General features: G+C 41.0%; 1 protein-coding gene across 1 annotated transcript; it reads left to right on the forward strand.

Moving 5' to 3' along the window:
- Positions 1-1025: 1025 nt before the first annotated feature.
- LOC311584167 (uncharacterized protein) lies at positions 1026-22763 on the forward strand (the record flags this gene model as incomplete). The annotated part of the gene is made up of 10 exons (XM_084758284.1): positions 1026-1640; positions 2949-3063; positions 3849-4022; positions 4889-4995; positions 8242-8294; positions 10834-10876; positions 12680-12741; positions 14853-14880; positions 18889-18961; positions 22671-22763. Exons 1-10 carry the CDS (start codon positions 1387-1389, stop codon positions 22761-22763), a joined length of 1002 nt encoding a protein of 333 aa, XP_084614410.1. The 5' UTR covers positions 1026-1386.
- Positions 22764-23501: the final 738 nt, after the last annotated feature.

Below are 23501 nucleotides of genomic sequence, written 5' to 3' on the forward strand. Positions count from 1 at the left end.
TTATTATTATTATTATTATTATTATTATTATTATTATTATTATATGGTTACATTTATTTGTTGTGTTTGTATGTTTTGCCTGCATGCATGCATGAGCACTGTGTGCATGTCTGGTGTCTGTGAAGAGGGTTCTGGTTTCCCTAGATCTGCATTTACAGATGGTTGTGAGCTGCCATGTGGGTTATGTTGGGGTCACAGGGTTTGTAGCTGAGAGATATTGAGGATTGTTTTTCTCCTCCAGTAGCATGCAGAGTTCCAGTACTATGAACTCTGGTTAGAAAGGTCAATAATCTAGCTCAACACCAGATCAACCTACCTGAGTTCAATAACTGAAGTGTTAACCTTCAGAAATCAGGACTTAGCATCAGGTTGCATAGAGCAACCAATAGCCGTGACAATAGCCTATTTGCGGCTCTCCATGTGTCTTTTTGGTTAATGATTCAACAGGCTGAAACCCTTTCCTGGCACTGGAGGTTAACCCTGTGGCCCAAGATGTGCAGCTAGAGACTCGCCTCCCTGGTTAGATTTTGGCTCCATTTGGATTCCTTTCATGTATGTATGGGAAGCTTCTAGAGTAGTCAGTTTCCAAATAGTTTTTCAAAGGACCCTTAGTGTTGGGTGTCCCTGCCCAGATCCCCTCCTTTACCTTTCTCTCCCACCTCCTCTCATTGAATCCTCCTGTTCTAGTTTTTATTTCTTCATAACAGTGCATGTTAATCCCCCTTCCCTGGGAGATGTTCTCCTCCCTGCTGATCCTTACTAGGTCACAATCCTCTGTGGCTATTCAGGTTGTAGTTCCCGTATCACAACCTTAAAAACTACCATCCTGAAAGGAGAAAACATAAAATATTTGTGTGTTTGAGTCTGCGTTTGCTAACTCAGGATGATTATTTTTCCTAGGGCAATCAGGCCAGTCTCGGGGGCACATATTGTCAGGGCTGCCGGGCTACAAAGGATCTGAACCATCAGCCAACTTAACACAGTGTTTTGTCATTGGACGCCGTGCCTGTAGGTCCACTCCAGAGTGGCAATTGACCTTGCTTTGCACATGCACTGAGCAGGGTAGGCTCCTGTCACTGGAGTCTGACCCAGGCAAGCACACAACACAGGCATGGTGCTCAGTTGCTGAACATCATTGTGAGCTCATAGCCTGTCACAGTGACTGAGCCAGGCAGCCATATGTGTAGGTGATGAGGCAGAGATCATTTCACACTGAACCAAGTGCCTGCCCTAGCAGGACGTGCCCTGTGGCTCAGTGGAAATATTTGCTAGGTTGTTTTTTTTTTTTTTTTTCAAAAAATTAGAGTAGAATTTGGGGGGTCAGAGGGAGGTTAAAGGGGAGGGAAGAGAGGGTAAGACGGGCCTGGGCAGCCCTGAGGCTCAGTCATGCTTGAGGACATGGATTACGATGCTGAGACCTCTACAGCCCAAAACCCAGCTCGCTGGTGCACCCGCCTGTGGCGGCCATGCCTGTGCCGTGAGCGCTTATCTACCAAAAAGAAGAAACTTCAACTCCGTCTCATTGGCTATGACGCTGTTGGGCCACTCCAAAGAGCGGCCAGCATGGGTGACTTGGATGCAGTTGAGCAGCTTATCAACTCCAGTCAGTGTCACGTTGATGAATGTGATAGGAGGAAAAGGTAACCAACCTGAAAAGGCTGGGGAGTCGGGAAAGGGCGAAAACGCGTGGGGACACTCGGGGCCAACCAGGGAGAAATAGGACCTTCCAGGGCCGCATCCTGAGGGAAGGAAGAGGTCCTGCTTAGTTGCTTCTTTCACTGAGGCCCTGGGTTTTCGGCCTGCTTTATGCTCCTAGGCATAGGGGATCTACACACCTTGGAAGGGCAGCTCCTAGGTAATCTATAAGGAAAGAAAGAAAAAAAAAAAAAAACTCCACCTACTTTACAAATCCTTTTCTGTTGTCTCTTCTACAGCACTTTTTTTTGTTTTGTTTTGTTTGTTTAATCACTTTACAGCCTGATACCAACCCTTCCCCTCCACTCCTCCCAGTCCCGCTCTGCTGTCCCCTGCTCCCATTTCCCCCTCTCCTTCTCAGACAAGGGGAGGCCCCCCAAGAGGTACCAACCCATCCTGGCACCTCAAGTCACAGCAGGACTAAGCTCCACCTCTCCCACTGAGGCCTGGCAAGGCAGCCCAGCTAGAGAAAGGGACTCAAAGGCAGGCAAGAGTCAGAGTCAGGCAACAGCGCCTACCCTCACTGTTAGGGGACCCATATGTTGGCCAAGCTGCACATCTGCTACATATGTGTAGGGGCTCTAGGTCCAGCCCACACACGCTTTTTGTTTTGTGGTTCAGTCTTTCTGTGCCAGGTTAGTTTACTCTGTAGGGCTTCCTGCAGTGTCCTTGAGCTCTCCAGCTCCATCTATCCTTCCTCCCACTCTTCCACAAAACTCACCAGGCTCTGGCTCTGCCTATTGTTTGCGGGTCTCTGCATCTGTTTCCTTCAGCTTCTGGATGAAGCTTCTCAGAAGACACTTATGCTAGCTTCCTGTGGGCAACCATATTAGAATATCATTAACAGTGACAGGGGTTGGCTCTCTCCCACGGGGTAGATCTCAAGTTAGGCCATTCCAATGATTTGCCATCCCTTCAATCTCTGCTCCATCTTAATCCCTGCACTTCTCGTAGGCAAGTCAGTAATAGAGAGTAAAGTTCAAATCAAGCAGGTATTCTCCTGTTATTCAGACAGGCTGGTGTGAGCAGGGAGGATGGTTGTGATAGAGCACTTAACTAGAATGGGGCAGCCATGCATTGTATCCCTAGCATATCTAATGAACACAAGAGTAGAGGCAGAATTACATAAGGAAATTCCAGCTAAGTAGCTACTTATTTGAGAAGGAAATGAACATCATACTATTTACTCTTTACAGCTGAATGTGCTTTTACATAGCAGTCATAACTTCTTGAAATGTCCTCCCAATCTGTAGGACTTCACTGCATTATGCGTGTGCCCACAACCATGTGGATGTCGTGACACTGCTTTTACAATACAACCCCAGCATTAATATCCAGGATGATGAAGGCTGCACGCCTTTAATTAAGGTAACTGTGAACCATCAGTTTTGGTATGAAATAGATGACATTTGGTCCTTGTTTGGTTTCTATTGTTGTGATAAAGCACTGGCCAAAATGAAATCAAGAAAGAGCAGGGTTATTTGGCTTAAATTTCCACATCTCAGTCCATCATTGAGGGAAACCAGGGCGGAAGCTCAAATCAGGAACCCCAGGGAAGAGCTGAAGTAGATACCAAAGCAGACAGGGGATTGCCGCATTTTCATAGCTTATTCCAAGGCTTGCTAAGTTGTAATACAATGCAGGGCCACGTGTGCGGATGTGCCACCATACCTAAGAACGTGGGCCCTCTCACATGAATCCATATCGAGAAAATGCTCCAGGGACTTGCCCAGAGTCCAGACTGATAGGGGCAATTCCTCAAGTGAGGATCCCTCTTTCCAGGTGTTTTCAGCCTGTGACAATTTGCAAAGAAATAAAAGAGACAAACAACCTCTGACCTACAACAACAACAACAACAACAACTCCCACCCAGCACAGATCTAAATGCTTAGATGATCTAGGTGTGTTGGCACACTCCTTAAATTCTACCCCCTTGGAAAGCTGGGGTGGGGAGATTATAAATTCAGGCAAGGCTGGGGTATATTTAAGGAGAATGAATTTAGGCAAGCTTGTGATACTTAAGAAGACCCTGTCTCAAAAAGAGGGGATGATAGGCATGCCTGAAACAATTTGTCTCATCTAAGTGTAACTATCTAGTGCAGTACCTTGACTTCCTTGAACTGAAGGTCTATTCCTTTCTACAATACTCACAGGCTGTCCAGCGAGACAATCTGGAATGCACATGTGTGCTGCTGCAGCAGGGGGCTGATCCCCACGTGCAAGATTTTAGTGGGCATACAGCCCTCCACCATGCTGTTTTGAGAGGTAACACTACAACTGTTGAGAAGCTGCTTGAATTCAATGCAGACATTCAAGCTAAAACAGAGGTAAAGATCAATCAACTTCATTTTATTCCCAATCACTCTTATCATGACACTCAGATCCATGTTCCACCCACCAAAGCTCAAGCAGTCTCACTGAATCTATTCACGGGAAAACATTTGTCTCCAAGTGTGTTTTTCATATTTTTTGGTTGTTAGTGTAAGATAGCAAAACACAGCATATCTCGTTTCAGAACTGGGCTTTATTTTAAAATTCAAAATATAAAGAATTAGGGCCCAGACAAACACCACAGCTACAAATAATAAATATAAATTAATGTTTTCATGTAACTGTTTGTAGAAGTTACTGGTATGGTTTTTGGCTCAGAGATAATTGTGGAAAAGATAACGGAACAGGCACACAAGTAAATTTGGACATGTGACCATTGAAGAAAACATATCAAAAAGATGTTATTGGTGTAACTTTTAAGGATTTTTGGTGAACATAGGAAATGCTTTTGAGTTTGGTAAGCAATTCTTAGTTGAGCAGAGAAATATTTTTGAGTTATAGAGACAGAAACTCTGCTTCAGGCACCTACTGAGCACACCCACTCAGCAGAGGCATGCCCAGCCTTTACTCCATGTTTTAGGGTTGGGGAAATGGAAGCTCACCTCCATGCAATTAAGAAGCTTGACCAGTGAGTGTTTGTTTACAGAGTTCTGGAGAAGAGTGGTGTTCACAGGCCATGTTGGATAGGGGAACTGTGTGAAAGGAAAGAAGGCTGCTGTGTGTGGGAAAGTATGACAGGGGCTCTAGGAAAATTGATGCTTTGTGACTCTTTACAGCATGTATGTATGTTTACAAAATAGGTGGTGAATTTTCAGTTGAATAATGAATCATTTTGTAAAATATATATTTTTTTCCTTTACAGTATGGCTTAACGCCTTTTCAGCTTGCCATATATGAAAATGACCACCAGATGGTAGACTTTTTAACATCAAAAGCTGCAAATGCACATAGAGTAGATGACTCAAACAGGTACAGATTTTTCTTTTTCTTTCTTTTTTTTCCTTCTTTCCCCCATTCTTCAGTACTGTTCTTGAGGGTGGCAATTGATTAAGTCAGGAATCATAAAATGAAAGGAGGAAGGTTGGCAGAAATCCACAGACACACAATGAGGATGCCTAGCACACATGGAGTGTGAGCTGGAAAAGGAGCTGTTCTGACCACAGCAGAGCAGTGTGCATCGAGGATCAGCCAGTTCACACTATGAGCATTCAGCCAAGCAAAAGAATGATCTAAATCAATGTAGCTTGATGCTACACTGCAGAATTTCTGCCTTTTCAGCAGTGTGTGTCGCTAAAGAAAAAGCCACACATGTTCTACCATGTATATACATCCTCAGTGGCTGTCAGAAATTTCATAACCTCTGTCTGACTCTAAGGATTGCAGCATTAGCCATTTCTTTAGACTTATACAGTCCGTAATCACATGTAACAAATGGGTTTTCCTAAAATCCGTTTGAATCTTGTAATGTTCAACTCAACAGAAAGCTACCTTTCTCTAGGTGACGTCCTCTACAGCGTCATCCTCTAATTACCCAAAACCTTTTGTTATTCTGAAGTTCAAGGTGCACGTTTTCCTCCCCATTTCAGATGATATTTTCAAAGGGGATGTATGAGTAGTTAGCTTCTTTCTACAGATTCTGGTACTTCAGCATTTTAAGCCTTGTTCCGATTTCTGTTAATGTTTAGCTTTGAAGCAGATTGTTCCTACAAAGGCATATGCCTCAGTCCATATGAAATCACTTTTTTATGCTGAAAATTTCATTTTAGTTCAATTGTACTTATTTTATGTTTATCCATTATTTCCAAAGTAAGAGCTCAGTGTTTTAAGATGAGCCTTTCTAAAGTTAACCAGTCTCATTGATAGCAATCTACCACATCCTACTTATTCTAAACTTCAATGTTTTAAAAACTGCATGTACATGTGCATGCAAGGGTGTGTGTGTGTGTGTGTGTGTGTGTGTGTGTGTGTGTGTGTGTCTGTGTCTGTGTGTCTGTGTGTCTGTGTGTCTGTGCATGTAACAGTCCCCCAAATGTAGTATCTGAGGAGGACAGTAGAGGTCATCATATCTTGGGCAGTTGGAGTTAGGGATATTAATGACCTATCTGGCATGGGCACTAGGGACCAAACTTGGGACCAAACTTTGGTCCTCTTCTGCATGAGCAGCTAGGTGACATCACTACTGAGCCAGCTACTCATCATCACATTCACAACCTTTTGTGGAGTGCACGTGTGAGCCTGGTCTTCAGGGGGAGTGAACAACTTTAGGCCTTTCCTTGTCTTTTCTGGCCATAGACATGAATTAACACCATTCTCAATGATGAGATCAAGCTATGGAAAGACACTAGAATTGTTTTCTTTCTTTCACACCACATTTTCCTGAGAAGCTGCTTTCTATCCTGTGTAGCACCTTTTTTCATGTGGTGGCAGAACTTGTACTGCTCTTGCCCCTCATGGGCAACAACTTCCCATTGCTCATTCAAGCGGTGTGTTATGAACTATTTAAAATGGCTGGAAGGTATCAAAACTGCTGCTTCTGAGAATGAAGGCAGAGGGATGCTTAGAAGCAAGAAAAATGTTAATTATCTACAGAAGACCCTTCTTGGTTGAGAGCATTGCCCTCAGTGAAATGTCTCCAAAGTGTCCTGACAGAGATAGGGCTGTGGTGCCCTAGAGACGTAGGCCGATGGTTGTAACAGGAGCACTAACTCCATGAGCCCACAAATGCAAAGTTACTGCAGCCATAAAACAAACCTGCAGAAGACCACTGCCCACATTCTGTGTGTGTGTGTTCATACGTGCATGCACTCACATGTGTGTATTCACAGGTGAGCATGTGTGTGTGTGTGTGTGTGCTCACACGTGCATGCACTCACACATATGTATTCATAGGTGAGCATGTATGCATGCGTGTGTGCTTGTGTGTATGTGTGTGTGCTCACATGTGGATACACTCTCACATGTGTATTCACAGGTGAGCATGCGTGCGCGCGTGCGTGTGTCTGTGTGTGTGTGTGTGCTTGTGTGTGTGCACACACATGCATGCACTCACATGTGTGTATTCACAGGTGAGCATGCATGCATGCGTGTGTGCTTGTATGTATGTGTGCGTGCACACATGTGCATGCACTCAGACATGTGTATTCACGCGTGCGCGCGCGCGCGCGCGTGTGTGTGTGTGTGTGTGTGTGTGTGTGTGTGTGTGTATGTTGGTCTTATTGTCTTAATAAAAAGCCAAACAGTCTTTATTTATTCTTGAGGCACACAGATCTCTGAGTTCAAGGGCATCATGGTCCATGGAGTGGGCTTCAGGATAGCTTGGCTACCTAATGTAAAAGTAACATTTATTTGGCTGAAGCAATTGTCATCTTGGAGGCTTATTGTCTCAGTCTGCTAACCTAGGCCTAGTCCTGGAAGCTTCTAGTCTCCATATAATCTAGTCTAGGCCTAGAATGTTTTCTGACTCGGAGACTTACTGCCAGATAAGATTGCCCTTTCTACTTCTTTCTGACCTCTGGCTGGCTGGTTCAACCCAGCTGTTCTGGCTCAAAATCCTCTCCAAGCTGACTGATTCAACATGGCTTCTCTCAGTCTGTCACTGAATTGCTCTGCTTGGCCTCACTAACTTTAACAATCTGTTCTAATCTTCTGGCTCCTTCTCATTCAGTGCCTCTCTCTGCCTTTACCTGTGTCTAACTTGTTCTCTCTTCAACCTGTCTCTGTAAAACTCTCCTAGTAAAAATGCCTCTGAGTTCCACTAACTGAGCTTCCACAAACTCAACCTCACTGCACTGTCTGAATGAACCACGCTGCCTGAACAGAAATGACTAGAATTCAAAGAGATCTGCGTGTCTCTGTCTCCTGAGTGATGAGATTACAAGTCTGTACCACCACACCTGGACCTAAGCCTTTCTATACCCGAAAGTTGCTCTGTACCCAGCTGGCCTTGAACTCAGAGATCTGCTTGCCTCTGTCTCCTGGGATAAAAGATGTGCCTGTATTAGAGCTGGATCACACAGTCCTAGAAGGACTTTGGATGTGATCTCGTGCCAGAGCAGCCATGTTCTGAAATAAAATTCATCTACAGATTCTGTTTCAAAAATTGTTGTAAATATCTAAACTAAGATATAGTAAACACTCAAATATAAGGTGCTTAAAACACCTGTTAGATGCTCTCTTATGAATAATAAAATGATAGCTTTTAATCATATGTTACAGTAAAGGAACACAAGTTGAAGACCTAGAAAAGAAGCACGTTAGATTCAGTAAAGGTAAGACTTTTATAGTGAATTACTCTATCTAATTCTACGTACCCTAAATAAAATAAGAGTAGAGATTTTGGCTCCCCAAAAAGAGTTAAGGATATCAAGTATAAATACAGTTATATTGTTTTCAATTTCCCCTAATAGTCTGAAAAGTTAAATGTAATCAGGAGATTATTGATGAGCATTTTCAATATGTTGCTTATTTGATTTTGCTCCTGATACATGTACTGTCTTTGAATAAATAAGAAAACAACCTGGCAATGCCCTCCGTAATCATATTATAGCCAAATGGATTGTTAGAAACACAGATTTTTTCCTTGAGTTTTATGACAAGTGTCTTGTACTTTGTACTGCCTATTATTATAAGGAATGCATCACTTAAAGGTAATTACGTCACAAACAAAACTTGAATAATCACTTTAATTTCCTTCTTACCAAATGATGTAACTAAAAGCATCTAGCTTTTATAAGTGTTTGCAATTTCTCAATTTAGACAGTTTTCACATACTCTACAATTGTTCTCTGTAGTCACCTCCCATTTAGGGCTGGCAGTGTTCTGCCATAGTGAGTGTAATAGACTTTAGACACACTTATTAATGCTTATGTGTTTCCCTTTCCTTCCTTTCTTCTTTTCTTCCTTCCTTCCTTCCTTCCTCTCTCTTTCTCTGTCTCTCTCTCTCTGTCTCTCTCTCTGTCTCTCTGTCTCTCTCTCTCTGTCTCTGTCTCTCTCTCTGTCTCTCTCTCTCTGTCTCTGGCTCTCTCTGTGTCTCTCTCTCTCTCTCACACACACACACACACACACACACACTTTTTAATTTGTTCAATTTACATCATAATTGTAGACCCCACCCTCATCTCCCCAGGTCCCATGCCCCCATTCTCTGGTCCTCAGAAAGGGAGCCCTCCTCCACTAACATCTGACGTCAGCACATCAAGTCTCATGTGGACTGTTTGCGTCCTCTTCCTCTGTGGCCTGGCAAGGCTGTGGCGGCATCTCTGGCGCTTGCCCTTGAACTCTCAACTCTTCCCTTTAGCTTTACTAAGTAGAACAGGGTGAGGTAAAGCACTATTTGCAGGGGAAAAATGGACAAGAAGAGAATTGAGAAATTGATGTCATTCTGTATTTCAAAGTGTTAACTGTTTCCCGATTGAGTCTGAAGAGACTCTGTGACAGTGGGACACTCTGCAGAATGCGTACTTTCAGCAACTGCCTTCACAGTGTCTTTTATAGCGAAATCACACTAGGTATTGAAATCAGATGACCTTCTTTCCTCCAAAGGTAAGATGAAGAGAGTCAGTATTATTGTAATGTAGGTAACTTTTTATGTCACTTTACTCTGGATTTTGTTGTCCTTGGCATTCCTGGAGGTGAGGATGACTGAGTGCTCCCATGAGGTAAGCATTGCTTTACTCCTGAGCCCCAGTCCTAGCCCATTCGTTGGTAGGACATGTGCCCTTCTTCATTCATGAAGAATGCTAAAGAGGTACGTTGAGATACTCTTACTTTAAACAAGATGAAAATGAAATATTTTTATTTTCTCTGAAAGCATACTGCTGGTGCTCAGTGGGAGCCTGAGTGAGTTCATAGTTTATGCGTGTAAACATGCAAAAATGATTCTGTGTCTGAAGGTGACCCATGGAATTTGCTGGTCCAGGCCCTAGCTGTTTCTCTGCTGCTCTCTCACTGTGAGGTAAAGCTCAGGGTACACTGCTACCAAGGAATGGGTCTTAACAATAATTCTTTTCACGAGAGATCACGGTGCTTTCATGAGCATCCATTAAGCTGATCCTAATGTTGGGAACACTGCTGGAAGTAAAGAGCTTCTTCTCACAAAAGGGAAAAGGAGAGGAAGCATGCTGTCCACCCTTGAGCTGTATTGTGATGGTCTTTGTTCTTGGTCTGTTTCTTTCTGCTGTGTTTTGTCTTGGTACAGACGACAGTAGCTATACATGTAGTCCCTGTGGTAGAAACTTTCATCATAAACTGAACAATTTCAACTAAATACTGGGCAAGGTCCTTTGTTGTCATGATGGAAACATATGCATATACTCCCACTTCTTTTCCAAATCTGGTTTTTTGGGGGCTGGGGGCTGAGACATAGTCTCACTATTATGTAGCTGTCTGTACTAAAATCACAAGATCTACCTGGCTTTGCCTCCCAAGTGCTGAGATTCACGTTCTATATATTTTTTTCTACTATCATTAGCCCAGAGTTATTTTGTGACACAGTCAGTTGATGATACTTATTCTTGTAAGGATTCTACTCTCTAGCAGTCTGAAACAGTTCATTCAGGATCACCACAATTGCATATGGGTGTTTACTTTTAGCTAGTACTGTTTGATAAATTACTGTCTTTTTATTTGAAATAGACAGAAAATGGAAGAGTAGTTGCCTACTCTACATGAAGTAGTTGCCTACAAGTGAACATTTACTCTAGAATGGAATCCAGATCTGTCTCAAAGACACTGTTAATAACAATGAGTCTAATCATTTTCACGGGTTACATTTTTCTAGATTTGTAATAAAACACATTTTGTTTTAAGTTATAGAAATACGTTATTATACAGCTGCAATTCCTTCCTGCAGGTAAGGATTAACAATACATTAATACTAAGGAAATTCATAGATAAGAAGCTAATTCTTGTTGGGTGTACTCTGAAACATATACTGTTTTATATACATAAATTTTCCTGTGCCTCAGAGTCCCCACTGCATTTTGTATATATGTTTAGTTTGAAACGTTGCTCGGTGTTGTTCATATGCACATGAGGATTATACTCTCTGTTTTGGAAAATGAGCCTCTTGGTGTTAACCATGAACACTGATGTCCAACTAACACTCCTGGCCTTTTCAAAACCTTTCTGAAATCATCTTATGAAACCAGACCCATATGTCTAGTTATCCTTTCAGGCATTTGTCTTTCCTGAGAGCTTACATACTTTGGAGTCATTCTGGGTTGGCAGACCATACTACAAGAAGACAGCAGATTTCTTTCCTCTGTTGACACCAGCTTACCATGCCAAGGCCCATTTTGTGAGGTGTGGCACTCTATCCTAGATGGTGGGAGACCTCCATGTCTTCCTTCTATCCGAGTGCTCCATCCATCAATTGTCCATTCACATGACCTGTTTTCCACAGTAATGAATTCTCTGACTCCTAACAGATTATCTGAACATAGAGAGCCAAACTACAACATAACTAGTATTTATCTCTCTGTAAAAAGGACCTTATCTTCCATATCAGTTAGTTCTATTTCAAGTCAGTGTTGTGTTGACTATGACTGATTACTTCCATTATAGAGGACAATTATGTTTTATTTTTAATGGGTGGGGCTATGTACCAATGAAATATTTGTTACATATTATTAAATATATTATTACTCCAAGTTAAAAGATATAAAAAATCATCACAGCTGATGTTCAAAATTAAGATTCATAATTTCCAGTAGCTACAACTGTTTAAGACATACAATACATAAAACACATGTTAAATTCTACTTGGAATTCTAACCAGTTCCACAGTTAAAAAGAAAAGAAAGAAACTTAAAATTATCCAGTAAGTTTTATGATTGTTTGCTCATATTATTATCCTGTTAAGTGTATGGAAATGCTATTTTGCCATACAAACAAGCAGATAGTGGTTTTAGGATTCACTCATGAATGGGCCCAAGGAATAGACTGAACCTAACCAAAGATGCAGTGGGCTGTAAGAGTGCTAGCAGACAGAGAAATCGATTTTTTTTTCCCAAGACAGGGTTTCTTTCTATAGCCTTGGCTGTGTTAGACTCTCTTTGTAGATAGGCAGACCTTGGGCTCACAGAGCTCTCCCTGCCTCTCCCTCCTTGAGTGCTGGGATGACATGTTTGATCCTCCATGCCTGGCTGCAGGAATCTATTTCAAGGTCCACAAACCAAGCTCTTGGGAGGTAATACCACAGTCAGTGAACTAGAAGGTGCTGTCTGCTCCAGGGGCCCAGAGTGACGTCAGAAATAGAATCAGGGTACTTAGTTACATTGAGCAAAGGAATATAAAACCATCAGTTACTACAGCCATCAAAACAAAGGGTGGCGAGAAGCTAGTGTCTTTCTTCATGCGTGTGTGTGTGTGTGTGTCTATGTACATGTGCACACACGCATACATACATATCTGTGTCTGTGTGTGCTGATTGTGGGGCTAATTTTGTGGGCTAAATTCCTCCCTTTTTTCTACATGAGAAAAAATTATAAGGAAAGTATCACCAAATATAATCAACCGGTTTAAAAACAAAGTAAAAATTGTTAGTAAACTTCTAATGTAATGTATGTTAGCAAATAAAACAACAAGAATTCAAAGCATTTGGTAAATGTTTTCATATGAATGTTAAAATATCACTTTTTAAAATGTGCCACAGAGGAGTAAGACCTACAAGACCACTAAAATCCATACTGAAAACATCATCCCAGATCAGTACAGGTAAGACTGACTATGAATACTCTACTGGTTCTACCCTAATTACAAAAAAAGTTTGTTTCTGCAAAAAAACAAAAACAAAAAGAACTAAAGTAAAATATGAATGTAGTTTATCCTTTATTAGTTAGCTTCCCAAATATTAGGGATTCAGAATTATTTAAGAACTTGTTTCTGAAAATTTTTAAATCTCAAATTATATCATCTATAACATGTTTATTTAACAAGCACTACTGGTGCATGTAGTATCTTTTTATAAGTAAAAGTATTTTTAACCTAGTCCACATCATGTGTCCTCTATAATCACATAACAGCAATTTGGGTTTGTTATAAAATGAATTTTTACTTCAATTTTTACAATGAACACATTGTATTTTTCCTACATTTTATTATATATGTCAGTGTCAATAAATGTGATCATGTAAAAAAGTGAAAATGTGATATTCATTACTTTCATTAAGTTTTTGAGGACTAAATGTGATTAGGGTTATCTGGGTTTTTCCTTTTTATAATTTCTTACTTTAGATCTATAAAGCAATTCACATATTGTTTTATTGTTATTTTTGATTATCTGCCATTTAAGTGAATACTTCTTGGCATAATAAATGGCAAATTCAACAACTTTCTAAAAAGTGTATGGAGTTTGAGTTTTGTAGACCGTATTGGGGACTGAAAACTGCCATTCTAAATGTTCTAAGCAAGTGGTCTCCCTGTTGGTAATCTACCAGCACCCTTTTCCTTTAGTTTTACTAATTAGCATAAGATATAGTATACAAGGCACCATTTCCAGGGAAAAATGCCACATCATTCTGTAGTACACAACATTGACTGGTCCACTGGGTCTGCATAAGATTGTAACAGTGGGACAACACTACAGAGTTTGTGCTTTCAGCAAGTGTCATCACAGCATCTCTCACCCCCACATTGCCTTTTGAAAGGACCAGCAAGTGGGTAATGTAGAGAAATGTGAATGACCCTCTTCACATAAAGGTGAGATGAAATAGTACTGTTTTAACACGGAGGACGTTTTTTTACATTATTTCACTAGTAGGCTTTTCTTTGTGGTGATGAGGATTAACTGAGGCCTCCCACATGCTGAGCTTAGGCTTTAACCATGGAGTCACATTCCCAGTACATTTGTTGTGGGACAAATGTTCTGGCCCACCCATGAGCAATGCCAGGGAAAGTATACTGGAGATTTATCCACTGTAAATGAAGTAAACGTGATTAGTTTTTCTTCCTTTGTGGAGAGAAGGCTGTTAGGGCCCAGTGAAAGCTTGATTCATTCAATGGTTTATATGTGGAAACAAAAGTTTCATTTGAGATACTACTCCTTTGGAATTTGCTGCTCCATCCCCAAGGTTCTTTTATGCTTCTCTCTCTGGAGATGCAGTTCAGGGTGCACAACTGCTACGATGAGGAGTCTTTGTTAGCTCTTACCGTGAAAAGCGATGGAAACTGACACTGGGCTTCTTTGCACTGCACATGAGCTAGAGACTAGAGCTAGAACTGAAGGACCTTTAGCGTCTTCCTCAGAAATGGTCAAGAACAGCACACACACTGACCTCTCTGGGTATTTGCCATCCTGGCAGCTGGAGATTCTTTACAGAGCTGTTTAAGTCCTGGGTCTCCTTGTGTCTCCTGTGTTTGGCTGTGCTGCAAGAAAAGTCACCATAGACTGAGCTTCCCTGTGCCAGGAATTTTCATCCTCAGTGGAGCAAGTTCAACTCAATACTTCCTGAAACCCTTTCCACTTCTGTACGGCAGGAGTACACTCACTTAGATTGTGCCAGCACCATTAGTCCAGAGACAAAAGCAGCAACAGCAACAATTCTGGCTAAGATGCCACTTCCTCTGCCTGATACTGCTCAGGATCATACGTGCTTTGTCGACAATTATAAGTAATAACTTCTAATAAATTTGTCTCTTTGAATTTTAAACATACAAAGAAGTGGAAATTAAGAGATTGCCATATAGTTATTGTTTAAAAATCAATATTCACTCTAAAAGCTATCCAAAATTGGTGTCAAGTGTATGTGGTAACAAAAGATTAGCCTTGCCATTTAATCGTCATCTTTTCTACAGTTCTTTAATAACAAAGTCTTTCTCTTTAGTAGCTGGTGGAACAGACATAACTTCACTCCGGTAAGTGCGTGAGCATTTTAACATACAGTGAGTATGGAGAAAATGTAGAGTTCAGAAACTGGCACTCTGTTTTCCTCTGGTAAGATAGTTTCTCCTTTATTTATTCCATCATCACACGATGAATAATTATTTGTGGAGCACACAACGTTGCAATTTCTGATTACACCTCTGATACAGCCTGAAATACTGTTAGGAATCCAGGGTCAGGGAGATGATTCAGTAGATAAAATGCTTGGTGAGCATCTTTGAGAATGGGAGTTTAGATGCCCAGAATCCACATGCTGCCTGGTGGTCTCCTGTGCACATGTGCTCCTTGTAGTGAGATGGGAGGTGGTGACAGAGAATCTTCTAGAGTTTACTGGATAGCTAGCCTGAGGCTTGCATTCATGAATAAGGGACCCAGACACAAAACTAAAGTTGGAGGCCACGGTTGATGCTCACGTCTGTACTAGGATCACCACACCTGCACACTGGAATGCATGTACCTAAAATCACACACACATACAAATACACTGCACTTAACATGCCATGCATATAATATTTGAAAATATTAGTTTTCATGTCAATAATTCAGGTAAGCAGTATGTTTGGGACGAGTTGTCTGCTGAGAAGAGTGTGAGTAAAAGACTCCCCCCAGGTTTTGCTGAAAACAACTTCAGAATGGGCTATGTACATGCTTTTATTCAACAGGAACTTCAATAAGTTCCAAAACTACAGTGAAACCCAAGGTTTGTGGAAGGTAGGAAAGCAGAGGGGCTGGTCCAAAGTTTACCAACCAGAAGCCCTGAGATTTGGAGCTGTTGGCTGTAGTGAGGACAGGGTGGAGCTGAGGGCACAGTGTTACTTGCCCTCTAGTTACTATAAAGATTAAGCATTATACAGAAATGAGCATAAAAAATGTCATGTCAGTCTCACCACATATTTGTGGACAGACTATCAAAAAGCTGCTTCAAATCACCAAAAAATGTAATGGCTTCTGAGGTCGTTGGCAAATGGATGCTCAGAGATAGTCAATTTCATGCTCTACCAAACCAACTTCTTTGGAGAGACCATGACACTCAATGAAATGCCTAATAATTGTATAGACAGAGAAGCAGCCATGGTTCCCTACAGGTGTGGGAAGAAGAATGAAGTAGGAACATTATGTACATTGAGCACATAAATACTAAGCCATCAGTTACTGCAATCATCAGGTGTGTGGAAGACCCCTCCCCCATCTATCCATCTATCTATCTATCTATCTATCTATCCATCTATCTATCTCTATCTTTCTCTCTCTCTGGTTGCCTGTTTTCCATATGTCTATGTGCAGGGATGAAGACAAGAAGAGGATATTGATGTCTTGTTCTATGGTTCCCTAAGTTACTCACCATACATACATAAAGACTCTTGCTAAAACTGGAGCTACACTAGCAGGAAGCCCAAATAATGCCCTGTCTCTGCCACCCTCAGGACCGTGTTTAGAAATGCATTCAACCGTGTCCAGGGTTTTTTTTGTTTGGGGCTTTTGTTGTTGTTGTTGTTGTTTTGGTATTTTGTTTTGGTTTTGGGGTTTTTTTTTTAATGCTGAGAATTTAACCTCAGGTTGTTGTGTGTAGGCAGCAAGTACTTATTTACTACGGCATCTCACAAATTACAGGCTATTAATTTGAAGTTGAAATTCAGCTATTTTATGGATTTTTACATAAATTTATTTACTCACTTTACATCCCTAACTTAGCCAGCTCCCTCCTCTACTTTGGCTCGCATCCTCCTAACATCTACCCCATTTCCCACCTCCATTCTTCCCAGAAAAGGGGAAGCCCATCTCCATATCAAACCACCCCATAAGGACTGAGACATCCTCCTCCACTGATGCCAGGAAGCCAACCCCAATAAGGGGAAGTGATAAAGAATCAGGCCGCAAGAATGTGTGTCAGGGACAGTCCTTGCTCCACTGGCTATGGGACCCACATTAAGACAACACTGCCCATTGGTTACATATCTTTACATACAGTGCATGCATGCTCTTTGGTTGGTGATTCAGTCTCTGTATGCCATCATGGGCCTAGGCTAGTTGGCTGTGAAGTGTTCTTGTGGGATTCTTGTCCCCTCTGGTTTCTTTAATCCTTCTCCCCACACTGCCACTAGGCTCCCTGAGCACCCCTAATCTTTGGCTGTGAATAGCAGCATCTGTTTCCATCCACTGTTGGGTGGAGCCTCTCAGAAGACAGCTATACTAGACTCCCTTCTGCAAGCATAGCAGAGCATCATTAATAGTGTCAGGGGTTGGCTCTCTCCCATGGGGTAGGTCTCAGGCTAGGCCAATCATTGGTTGGATCTTCCCTCATTTTCTGCTCCACTGCGTTGTGGAGGGTACAATGGTAAACTGAGAAATCTCAATAGAAAAATCTCTAATGGCCAAGCAGCACTTAAAGACATACTCAACATCCTTAGTCATCAGGGAAATACAAATCAAAATAACTCTGAGATTCCATCTTACACCCCTCAGAAACTTGAGTGACAGCACATGCTGTTCAGAATTTGGAGAAAGGGGAATACTCCTTGATTGTTGGTAGAGTGCAAACTTGTACAACTCCACTAGAAGTTCTGCCTGACTAGAAGGTGGCCACATAAGTCTCCATGTACCCCACTGCTAACAGTGTCAGCTAGAGTCACCCCCATATCTTCCCAGGAGCTTACGCTGTCATAGGTCTGAAGCTTGTCACAGAGGAAACCTCCCTCGGTTTCCTTTCTCTCTTCCAGCCCTCTCACTTCTCATGCCCAATCCCCACCCACCCTCATTTCCCTTCCACATCATCTCCTACCCACACTGCACTGTCTCTTCATTCACTCCAATGTCTATTCTGTTTCCCTTTCGAGTGAGATTCAAGGAATCGCATTTGGATCCTCTTTTTTCCTTAGCTTTCTTGTGTATGTGAATTGTAGTATCATTTTCCTGAGTGAGGATAATATTTTGTAGTTCCATCCATTTGCCTGCATATTTCATGTTTCCCATGTTTTTAATAGCTGAGTATTTCATTGTATAAATGTACCAGATTTTCTTTATCCATTTTTCAGTTGATGGACAACTAGGTTGTTCCAGTTTCTGGCTATTATGAATAAAGCTGCTATGAACATAGCTGAGCAAATATCCTCGTGGTACAGTGGAGCGTCTTTTGATTGTATACCAAAAGATGGTAGAATTATTCCCAATTTGCTGAGAAAGTGTCAGACTGATTTGCCAAGCGGTTGTACAAGTTTTTTTGTTTGTTTGTTTGGTTGGTTGGTTTGGTTTTTTGTTTGTTTGTTTCTCCATATAAAGTTTAGAATTGCTCTTTCAAGGTCTGTAAGGAATTGTGTTAGATATTGATGGGGATTGCCTTGAATCTGTGTAGATTGCTTTTGGTAAGATAGCTATCTTTACTGTGTTAATCCTGCCTATCTATGAGCATGGGAAATCTTTCCATATTTTGATATCTTATTCAGTTTCTTTCTACAAAGACTTAAATTTCTTGTCATAAAGGTTGTTCATTCACTTCCTTGGTTAGAGACAAGGCTGCCTCCTCTCTCTGTATTTCTTCAAAATAGAACTTAAAGTCCTCACTAGAGCAATAACTAAAGGAGACTAAAGGGGTACACACTGGAAAGGAAGAAGTCAGAGTATTACTATTCACACATGATATGATACTATACATAAGTGAACACAAAAATTCAACCAAATCCAGCAAAAAGTCAGTAGCCTTTCTGTATACAAATAATAAATGGGCTGAGAAAGAAATTAGGGAAACAATGCCCTTCAGAATAGCCACCAATAATATAGATTGAGATGTTAACATTCACAAAGACAACCAAAAGCTTTAGGACACCGCTTGACTTCAAATTACACAAAAGCAGAATTGACTGAAGATATATATATACATACATATATATGTGTGCATATATATATATATATATATACACACACACACACACACAACCGTGTTGCTCATATGACCAAACCCACCCATTATGGCATGTTTTTTAAAGGCTCGATGACAAACCTATCCCTGACGTTCCTGGGAGTCCAATACAAGGTGATGCCAGTATCTCTGTTATCAAGGTAAAAGTCTCTTTTGTGAAATTCATTTTCTTATCAATTTTGTTAAAATGTAACAGTAGTCAACCTACCTCAGTTTTATATGGAAAGTTGGTTAGAGGAAAGCATTTTGTAGATGTGGAACTTTCTACCAATTCTAAATGAGCAGTAAGTCCTTGAAGGTCATCATGGCCCAATAAGAAGCACATGATGAGTAGGTGGTTGAATGCAGTTCTCACATAGTAGAAGATGCTTGATGTTTGAAAAAGGACTCTTTGCAGAATGAATACACATCAATTTGATTTATTTAATGTGTATGAATGTTTCCTGTGTATTCTTTTGTGCACTTTGAGAGAGAGAGAGAGAGAGAGAGAGAGAGAGAGAGGAGAGAAAGTGTGTGTTTCCCACAGTCACCAGAAGAGAGGATTGGGTCTCCTGGAATTGGTGTTCCAGATGGTTGTCAGCCAACATGTAGGTGCTATTAACCAAGCCAGGTCCACTGAAAGGGCAAGAAGTGTTATAAATTCCTTCGACATTTTTCCAGCCCTCAGAATGAATAATTTTGATAATGTAAATAATTAAACTATAAGCCAAGTTTTAATAAGTGGGATTTAATAGGCAGGCTCAAGATGTTTTCTATCTTCCTGGACCCCAGGTGTCAATATCTTGCCAGTTTTACATTGAAATCCAGAGACATAAAGGCAGGAAGCACACAATGGGAGGCTGGAAAAGTTGGTGGACACCCTTAATCCCTGCACTCATGAAGCAGATGCAGGCTGGTCTCTGTCAATTCAGGAACACAATGTTCTCAAATTATTTCAGGGAGTAGGAGAAGGCAAGGCACATGTGTGCCATAGAAGAAGTGTGGAGATCAAAGGATAATTTATAGGAGTCAGTTCTCTCTTCCACTATTTCAGTTTCAGGGATCAAATTCAGGTTGTCAGTCATGCTGGCAAGAGCCTTTATGCACTTAGCCATTTCACTGGCACTGTGATGTACAAGTTGACTGAAAATATTTTAGTAATTTACGCACACACACGCATGCACACACGCGTGCACATACACACACACTCAGAGAGACAGAGAGAGAAAGAGGAACAGAGTGAGAAGGGGACTCATAGGTCTGAACACTTTGTCACTGTTTGGGAGATTGTCTAACTTTTGAGGTTGGGACGAGCTAGCAGAAGGTTGTCAGGGTGGGTCTTGATGGGCGTGACTACTTTGGGTACCAGTTCTGTATTATCTGCTTCCTGGTCTCCCACAATGTGAGAAGCAACAGACCAAAACCACAAAGTCACCCCATTTTCTCCCCCATTCCCCCCCCCCACATACACTACATTTTCCTTCTCCACTGCCTGCAACCATGAACTTTCCTCCATTAAGTAACTTCTGTCAGATATTTTGTCATGGCAGCTACAAAAGCAACTACAAAACTAATATCCCTCTTTTCTGTTTTAAACCCCATTCAGAAAGAATGAAGTGAACACAAGAGTCTGTTTGCAGATCTTACTTAAAGCAATTTCTATCTCCACTACAGACTGTTAATGACTCACTAAACACATTGAAGCATCTAACTTCACCATTAGGAGCAAAATGAGCAGATTAGACCTGCTTCTTATACCTAAGGAAACCTCTAGTAACTGTAACATTACTATTGCCGGAAACCAAACTCAAATGTTCTTTCTTTTAAGCCTAATTCAATTTGGTTTCCAAATAAATATTAAATACTATATGTGATCATTGAGTATTAGTCAAGCAAGTACAAAACAAACAGATAGATGTCAAGTACTTTTAATAAACAGAAAATCACTTGCCAGTCATCTCCTAAGAATATAAGTAAACATGCTAAATATGAAAGAATTTTTACACTGATTGAATTTTTAGGATGACACAAGAAGTAAATAATGGTGATGGGTATGGTGGCCATGGAGTAGTTACAGTTGGCACGAAAGGAAGCAACATCTTTGATATACAAATAATTAGAATACAAACCACAGCACCACTAATAGCAATGAGATATTAACAATACCTGAGCCAACTAGCCCAAAAGCATAGTGGTTTCCATTTTTCAAAGAACTCGTGTGACTTAAATAAAAATAGACATCAATGTTCTGATATCAAGCTTGCATAAAACCCAACTAACACAAAATTTTCACAGAAGCCATTCCCTAGCCATTGCAGTGTAATGAGTGTGAAATTACAGACCTGAGCTGGACAATGTCAGTTTTGCACCACATGCTAACAGAATACTACATAGAAATCTTCATGAAAAGTACAGAGAGACAAGGTTTACATTGACAGAGGCATGTTATAAGGATTGTGCCTGGGTTTGGAGGGGAAAAAAAGCTTGCATTCCAATGAGAAGTTCAGAGTTGTCTCCATATTATTTTCATTCTGAACTGCTAACAACCAATCTCTCTCTCTCTCTCTCTCTCTCTCTCTCTCTCTCTCTCTCTCTCTCTCTCTCTCTCTCTCCTCTTTCATCTTTTATTTAAAAATTAAAGCACATGTACACATACACAAACAAACAAAAACAGGCACATTATATATATACATATGCCAACAAGATGGCGCAGTGGGTCAGAGCACTTGCCTATCAAGCCTAATGACTCAAGTTCCATCCCACAAAACACAATAAGCATAAAATTTCTCACATATGTAACCCCAGCACCCCTAAATCCAGATTAAAGGCTGAGACAGTGGAACAGTCCTATAACTCACAAGCCATCCATCCTGGGACACACAGAGCAACAATGAGAGACCCTGTCTAACCCAGTGGAAGGAGAAAGCCAGCTCCTGAAAGTTGTCCTCTGGCACACACACACACACACACACACACACACACACACACACACACACACACAAACACACATATACATGCCAGAACAGCACAAACAAGTATAGAAATGTGCACACACATGTACACACACCCCAATAATACTTTTTGAATCCTATGAAATTGTGTATTCTGATAAATAAGTGGTGTCCATATAGTCATTACTAGTCCTGTTGTGTAACTAACAATTCAGGAACCTATCTTTAGGATCTTTTCATTTATCTTTAGTGTTTCTGTTTACATGTGGCCTTTCCATTCCTTTTTGCTAACTGGATGAAGCATAATTAGTTAATGAGTAGGAATCAGTCAATGGAAAATCATGTGCCATATGAAAACATGTCTATGTCTGGCAAATATCACATATTGTGCTCAAGTTCGTCTTTCCCAATAAAATCTATGAATTTTAAATTCTGACATGATCCATATGAACAGTTTGAACACACATGTAAAATAGATACCTCCTTAACTTTTTGCTTTGATCAACAGTGTTTCTTAAGCTAATTTGCTTAATCATCTTGGTGTTATGTTATTTGATGATGCTGGGTAAGGGTTGGAATGTACGAGTCTCTCACTTAATTAGCATACACCATCCTCAAGCCTGGTACTAAGAAGCAAAAGTAGACTTCTAAGTCATGAGTTTCACTGAGGTGTAATGAAGGACAAAGACATGGAGACATTATTTGTCTCCCCAAATTTATCTGAGTAAATCAATGCGTGTTCTGGGTGTCTATCTAATGAGGAATTATGGGATTTTCTTTTGTGTGTGTGTGTGACGTGGCCTACTGTATAACACCCCCTCAGAACAAAGGCAACATCTAGAAGGAAGGGTTTATTTGAAGTGGAGTTTAAGGTTCCAATTGCATATATGCAGCTCCATTGTCATCATGGTTCATGCAGATTAACATGGAGCAGCAGCAGAGAGATCACATCTTGACACTCACAGGAAACCGAGATCTCACTGGAAATGGCATCAGTCTTCTGGGACCTTAAAGCCTACCCCAGTGACACATCTCCTTTAAAAAGGCCACACCTACTAATCATTCCCCAAATAGTTCCACTATCTGGAGACAAAGATTTCAAATATATGAGCCTTTGAAACTGTCCTCATGCAAGCTGCACAGGGGTGCTGCAGCAGGCCAGCAGGTACATGTACAGTATGATGTATCAACAATCATAGCTGAGGAGTGAGACTGGGAAGGCAGCTCCTGAATCCGTACTTGCCACTCAGCAGGTCCCCTCTGCTGTGGGTAGTAGCAGACTTGGCTCAGATATTTCAAAATGATCCTCACCATTCTGCTATCCCAAGAACCTAATGGGAACTTGTGAAAGGCCATGGGGAAAGGATTAATGTAGCGCAGAAGAAAGAGGTTCTTTTTGTTCCTGAAGCCCCACATTGGCACTTTCTCTTATTCTGGCTGCATTGTAAACTTCAGGTCATAAGGACAGGAGAGGATACATTCTGTCCACTTCTTTTTATATCTTTCTATTTTACAGAGAATGATGATGTCAGGCAGCATAAAAGCAGGAGAAAGAAAGATATAACTGTGGCCATGTTCCTGTCTAAGGTTTTTAGAAACTCTTGGCCTCTACTCAAACAGAACGGAAGAAGAGGTTTCTCAATATCAGTGACTAGTGACAAAATTAGACTGAGCACACAAACATTTGGGGACTGTAAATCAAGATTCTGACATTATAAGATAGGTCATAAAACAAATAAAATCAGTGGCA

The sequence above is a fragment of the Acomys minous genome (genome assembly GCF_964271855.1).
Source record: "Acomys minous genome assembly, chromosome: 15".
In the NCBI taxonomy this organism is placed as follows: domain Eukaryota; kingdom Metazoa; phylum Chordata; class Mammalia; order Rodentia; family Muridae; genus Acomys; species Acomys minous.